General features: G+C 39.1%; 1 protein-coding gene across 4 annotated transcripts in view; it reads left to right on the plus strand.

The window, feature by feature from the left end:
* LOC121729928 (rab GTPase-activating protein 1-like) overlaps window positions 1–6,372 on the plus strand; it is a 40,385-nt gene extending 34,013 nt beyond the window's left edge. For all 4 annotated transcript variants that reach the window (XM_042118648.1, XM_042118651.1, XM_042118649.1 and 1 more), the window contains 8 exons: window positions 1,205–1,335; window positions 1,671–1,792; window positions 2,476–2,579; window positions 2,842–2,952; window positions 3,581–3,641; window positions 4,254–4,378; window positions 4,582–4,675; window positions 5,233–6,372. In XM_042118648.1, the coding sequence (XP_041974582.1) occupies window positions 1,205–1,335; window positions 1,671–1,792; window positions 2,476–2,579; window positions 2,842–2,952; window positions 3,581–3,641; window positions 4,254–4,378; window positions 4,582–4,675; window positions 5,233–5,534 (1,050 nt within the window). In that variant the 3' untranslated portion in view covers window positions 5,535–6,372. The remainder of the gene's footprint in view (window positions 1–1,204; window positions 1,336–1,670; window positions 1,793–2,475; window positions 2,580–2,841; window positions 2,953–3,580; window positions 3,642–4,253; window positions 4,379–4,581; window positions 4,676–5,232) is intronic.
* The last annotated feature ends 822 nt before the right edge of the window (window positions 6,373–7,194 follow it).

The raw sequence follows: 7,194 nt of genomic DNA on the forward strand, positions 1-7,194 counted from the left end.
GTCGCCCAAAAACAGCTGTTGTCCCACAAAATATAGATGCTGTGCGGGAACTAATAATGCATGATCGTCATGTTACATATCGCGAGATAGAGGCGTCCTTAGGCATAAGTATGACGAGCATACATAAGATATTACACGAACATTTGGCTGTAAAAAAAATATGTTCGCGTTGGATTCCGCACAACTTGACAATCGATCAAAAACTGGCTCGTGTCGATTGGTGCAAAAAAAATGATAAAAAAATACAACCGTGGTACGTCAAAAGCCGTTTATAATATCTACACAGGTGATGAATCTTGGATCTATGCATATGACCCCGAAACTAAACAACAGTCAACGGTGTGGGTGTTCCAAGATGAGCCGAAACCAACAAAAGTTACTCGTGCAAAAAGTACTTTGAAGCAAATGGTCGCCTGTTTTTTTGGAATTAATGGACATGTGGCTACAGTGCCATTAGAGAATCGTAAAACGGTTAATTCTGAATGGTATACGACCATTTGTTTACCAGAAGTCTTTGAAGAAATAAGAAAGGACAACCGACAACGCAGAATCATATTACATCACGACAATGCTAGCTGTCACACCTCAGCTGAAACAACTCAGTTTTTGGAGGGTCAAAAGATCGAATTGACTGGTCATCCGCCGTACAGCCCTGATTTGGCACCCAACGATTTATTTTTATTTCCATACGCGAAGAACAAATTACGTGGTCAACGTTTTTCGAGCCGCGAAGAGGCTGTTGATGCGTTCAAAATGCACGTTTTGGAGATACCTCAATCAGAATGGAAAAAGTGCTATGAAAATTGGTTCCAGCGTATGCAAAAGTGTGTCGATCATCGCGGCAAATATTTTGAAAAGCAATAAAACCATATTAAATAATATATGTTTGTTTCTTTTTTTAATTCCGGATACATAAATAGCAGCCCTCGTATCGAACTGAATTGCCGGGCCGTCTACCTGCGGCTATTTATATGGGCGAGGCGAGTTCCAGAAAGTTCCTTGCCCGATTCGTGTAAACAAGTGTGAAAAGTTTCTACAAAGTTCGAGCATGTACTCGCGCACCTAACGCCATCTAGTATCGAGTAGGGGAATCATGTTGTCTGTGTTCACTCGATTTTCGCTGGTTTGACGCTAGATGGCTCTGTGTGTCCGTAACAAATTTTAACAAAAATACATAACGTTTACAACGCTACTATTTTTATAGGTGTACCACATCCTAGACGTGTTTCTACTGCAAGGGATAGATACTCTGTTCCAAGTGTCCATAGCGCTGCTCACGCGCGCACGCAAAGATCTGTTGGCGGCAGACTTCGAGGGAGTTCTCAAATACTTCAGGTGTGTATTATACAACTTTATTTGGTAATCAATATTTAGTAGTCTATACAGTAAGAGAAAGTAATAGGCTATACAAGCTCCACATAAGTTTGTCTTCAGTTCTCAAGCAAATAGATCAAAGCAAAAGTTATAACTTATAACTTACAACATTGAAGAAACGACAAGCAATTTATGCGTTTAAATGATAGCACACAAATCTTTAGAAGCTTAAGTAGCTTTAACCCAAAATCTAAAGTGTTTCAAAGGATATACACGTAAACAATAAAATATTTACTCTTATCAGTGTATAGTACTATAGACATTTTATGTAGATGATAAAAAAATATTTATTCCAGAGTAACCCTTCCCAAGAAGTGTCGCGCGGAGGAGTCGTCGCGACAAATCGTGAAGCTGGCCTGCAGCGTCAAAGTGAAGAGACTACCCAAGTATCAGCAGGAGTATGAGAAGTTTATTAAAGGTAAGGTTTATCTTTTTTTTATAGACATAGGTTACAGATTCAGTTTCTCATCAATCTGGTAAAGATTAACGCGAAACTGAACGTGTAACCCACGGATTGATGGACTGAACTGATGCCAGATTGAGCGTGTAACTTACGACATTCATGGCAAGACAGTGACGAAGCAAGAAGAAATTTCTACATCGACTTATCGCTACTCTTTCGTCTCTCGCGGACATGGCTATATTACTATATTATATCGATTGTTTTTCGTACGCGAGGGATGGCTAGTCAGTAGGCTAGTGTAATGTGTTAAGCCTATAGATAAAAAGTATATAGTATATAAGTAATATTCAATACAAGTGTAAAACAGTAATGCTCAACAAACCTACTGAACAATAATAAAAAGATAAGATTTTTGCTTATCACTTTTGTGATAAGTACAAAAATATTGTCGGGTATAAAATAAGGACCCAGTATATTAGGAAAGTAAAATATACGATGAAAAGTTCAAGTTAATTACATACTGATTGAGCGAGCAGCCTCGCGAGGCTGCTCGCTCAATCAGTGAGGCAAATCCTCGGTCTGTCGAGACGTGCCTCGTTCGAGGCGAACGTCCGCGCTGCCCCGCCCGGCGCGGCCCGAGCCTCGCGAGGCTGCTCGTTTATTCAGTACGCGGCTATTAACATAACCTATGTTAACAGAATCAGCAGAGAAGGAGAAAATAAACGTGGAACTGGAGAAGCTGAAGAACATCAACACGCAGCTGCAGCAGGACAAGGATGTGCTCGAGGCTGAACTTAACAAAGTGAGTTTGTTTTAATATAATTAAGAATTATTTATCAAGTTCCTATCTTAATGATGCCGTGGTTAGATACAGCTAAACTATAACAGCAAGAAATCATCACATAATAACAAAATAGTCATATTTTATTTAAACCGTTATTACAATTATAATTGTTTAAAGAAGGCAGGTCTGTTAGGACTTTTCCTTAAATATAGGTACACCTACACGTAATTTTAATAGCAGTAGTTTTATAATTAAAATTTATTTCACCTTTCACCCGCAGACTCGTGACAATCTAGAAGACGTACAGAAGAAGGCGTCGCACTTCTCGGCGCTGGCGCACGACTACCGCGACATCTGCGCCCGCCTCGACAAACAGTTGCACGATTTACAGGTGAGTTTAGACGAATACACATTACACAGTGGCGGCCCGAGGGGGTGGCGAACAGGGCAATCGCCCGGGGCCTCGCTCTTGCAGAAGCCTCACAAGGTATTTTTTCGTAAGACAAAGGGCCTCGCAAAGACCTGCCGCTCAGGGCCTTCCGCCCGGGGCGTCGCAATTGGTAAGGTACTGGGAATACATATTTTTAGTAATGTTATGTCGTACGTCATCGTATCTTCGCTACTGTCCGTGGCACGGGGCACTGCACCGTCAATACATGGCGTCTGCCGAACAAAGCGGCTTGCCAGGTTTTAAAAAGGCTGATAATGTACAGTCTTTCCCAAAGTGGGCGATAATGCCCCCTTGTGATCGCTGAAGGTCTTAAGGGTGGTGTGGTCCCAGAAAAAAAAAGCGGGCGTTGTGTAGAGGCTTGGGGCGTGATTTATTTCATCTGGATGCATTTTAAATTGAAACAATGGGGGCGCTAAAACATAATTTGTTCTCAAAGCGGGCGGTAGACAAAATAAGTTTGGGATCCCCTGATGTAGTATGTTGTCTGCACATAATAAAAAATATCAATGCAATAATAACTCTCTCTTATAATTGAGCAATAACTCAACGACTGTTTATTTTTTTACAGGCGTGCACACAAAGCTGCGTTAGCTGCAGCGCTAAACTCGCACAGAAAGAGAATAAAGATGGTATGTATCGTTTGAATCGATAGTAATTTACCAACTTAATCTGTTCCAACTTAATCGTGAATCTGAAGCTATCGCGAGAACTCACAATAAATTCTGTGTCCTCACAACTCTGAGCACTTAGTCAAATTTCATTCAATAGTTGCAGTAGCAAAGTTAACAATACACTGACCTCCATTATACAAGTACGCTGGACTTATGATACCCTTTGAAATGACAGCATTTTTGTGCCTATTTGAAGTGGAATCAGCGCCCCTAACAAGTTACGTCAGATTTAGTTCTCTTCCCCCGCATTGGGGGCGCTGATCCCGCTACAAATAGACATAAAAAACAGTTGGCTATCATAAGTCCAGCGTACTTGTATAATGGAGGTCAGTGTAACAATAACAATGTTTCGCAAGCTCCATGTAACTTTAGATATTACGTCGAATACTACACTTTTGACAACTAACTGTACTATAATATCAACCAGTACTCAGTAGGTTTAAGAGGACAACATGACTACAATTTGACTCAAGTACTCAACAGATGATATTTAAATCTTTAACGATTCAGAAACAGACAACATTCGATTCAGAAACATGGTAGATGATATTTAAATCTTTAACGATTCAGAAACAGACAACATGACAGAAGGCGGCGGTGAGGTGGAGTCTAGACTGCGCCAGCGAGTCCGGGACTTGGAGCTGGAGTTAGCGCGGGTGAAACTGGCGCACGTGCAGGCGCAGTGCAGCAACCAGGTAATTTATTTATTCATTTATTTTGAGGATCATAGGCCTATTTTTGGGGATCATAGGCCCTTATTACAAGTACCTAAATAATAAAGAATGAGTAAATATCAATCTCAAAGTTTGTGTTGGTTATGGTTCTAGTAACTACAAAATTAAACTTTCAAATTAATAGATGTTTATTTAAAATGGTTGTAATTTGCTGCTACTTTCAGGAACTAACACATCAACTGAACTCTGCTCTGAACGACATACAAGCCGCCGTTAACCAGAAACAGTCCGTGACGCCGTGGCTCGTCAGGACACTCGGTAATTTATCATTTTCATTAGAATAAAATAGAGTTATATTATCTATTACATGAAATGGGACATAAATGCTGGAAATACGCAATATATTTAAAAAAAATACGGAGTAGTACCCTGTAATTCTAAGTACTCACATACGGTTTTGCTCGATAGTTTTACTCCAAATTGAGCAATAACCACCGTGTGGACCGCAAAACTGACAGCTCGAAGGCTCGCTTCGAGCCGGCTCAATGGAATTAAATATGATGTCAAATATGTCATTTCCTTCGATTCGGAGTAAAACTATCGAGCAAAACCGTATGTGACTACTTAGCATAAAAAAGTAAAGTAACTAACTATGTAAAAGTTTTGCATACGCTGTTAAACATCTGGTTCTCTCTCTATCTCTTGTCGTTTATTCAAAATCAATGCTTTTGCCAAAATATGTGTAGTAAACAGGCAAAGTTGTTGGTGTCAATACCCCGGTAGTCTCTTTATTTGTGAAAAAGTTTATTTTTATCTGAATAAAAGCTTTTTATTAATATTTTATTGCACACGTTTCATTAAACATTATGTTACAGGTTCAATAATGGAGGCGGCGCAGACTAGACCGACATTCCAAACTTATCTATCGAACATGGCGCCGGAGCCCCAGTCGCCGTCGCTGCACCGCCAGGGCTCGTACTCCAACATCCAGGGGCAGAGCCACACGCCGCTCGACCGCAGGGTCTCGGAGCCCTACAGCCCCGACGTCGTTCGGAGGAAGAAGGATCTCAACGCGAAACGACACTCCATGCTCGTCGAGTCCAACGTCACGAAGGAGGCCAAGGACCTCAACCGCCGCAGCCACGACGTCACCGTAAAAAATATATCGATGGGTTGACAGATTCCATTTTCGAATTTCGGTTCGCGTAAACGTCAGTGTCAGATGCCATAGGCGCCATCTTGTTTTTTTTTTTGGTGTGCGAAAGTCCTGCCAGTAGATATATTTCGAGATTATAATCCATAAAAGTGTTATGTTTTTAGCATAAAAGTCCTTTTGGAGATAAAATAATTCTGAATGGACGATAGATGCATTTCCAAGGCATTCCCTGTTTGCTTTTATTTGAAACTAGATGGCGCTTTTAGCACAGTAGTGATTATTTTCTTAGTATTTGGAATATATTTATTTACGAATATGTGAATTCGAAGTGTGTTAGGATAGACGTTATATCACATAGCCCTAGTCATATGAAAGTTTTATGAAAATTGGTGACATATTAGGAGGCCTCGGTCTTATATATTAGCCGCTAAAATAAATTATTTGTCTTATTTATACATATTTTCGTGAACGCAATATTAAATATAATATCATAGTTAATGTTAAAGCAATATTTCATTATTTACACTAAGTATCTCAAATTATATAACACCATCAGTCCATTTATCTAAAATATGCTTATTTTAATATCGTTTACTCGAAGTAAAACTTATTAAAAACGTAGAAAATTAATATTATGAGTTAAAATTGATATTATAAGAAGTAATGTATGCACAAGAGCTTATACTGTGTAAATACAAGCTAAGTAGAATGTAGTGACTAGCTATTGCTGCAGTGGGTTTTTGTCAAATTCACATTTTCTCAAACAAAATCTATAAACCACGGAAATCTTTAAATTCCTAATATTTCATTCCCTTTTTTAAATTTTTATTTGTCCTTGTTTGTGTGTTTTTTCTTAGATATTATACAGGGTGTAACAAAAATAAGTGATAATACTTTAGGGTGTGTACGTGTTCGTTGTAGAGAGTTCACTGTGAAAGTAGCAGCGCTGAAAGACAAAAATTTTTTTTCACTTTTGTATGGGGAAACTCGTGACGCTCGGGCCCTTGCCCATACAAAAGTGAAAAAATATTTTCGTCTTTCATAGCTGCTACTTTCACAGTGACCTCTCTACAAGGAACACGTACACACCCTTAAGTATTGTCACTTATTTTTGTTACACACTGTATATTTACGTTTAAGTTAACAAATCAAGTTAAATGCTCGATAAATAATCCGCCTCTTTGGATTGATCAAAAATTAAGAAAAAATATGTTAGAATATGTGTAACATCTAAGCGAGTTTACACACGCGCTGCAGCGGCGGCGGCTGCGAGCGGTGCCGCAATTTTCAACAAACATACGAGACTGGTCGGACCCATGATCGTGCCGCGGCGGCGAAAAACGCTGCCGCTGCGGCGCCGTGTGTAAACAGCCTAACAAGTTATGGTTAATGTCTAAAGCTCTTATATTTTATCAGAAATACGTGCGCACATCTCTGCGTATGTGTACGCACGAATTTTTGCGTATATGTACGGACCATTTGTTTTGTAGGTTTTATTAAGTTTTTGAAGAATAATATCATATGGTGGACAATAAAAATGAGTAATTAAGACATAATAATTGTAATATTTATGTCATTACATATTATAAGAAAATGTTGTCTGCGTTAGTGATTTATAATTTTATGATAAGATTCTACGTTTCTTATGTTGCCGCCAATATTGCTTAATAATGATTATAAT

Source organism: Aricia agestis, chromosome 8 (assembly GCF_905147365.1).
Source record: "Aricia agestis chromosome 8, ilAriAges1.1, whole genome shotgun sequence".
NCBI lineage: Eukaryota > Metazoa > Arthropoda > Insecta > Lepidoptera > Lycaenidae > Aricia > Aricia agestis.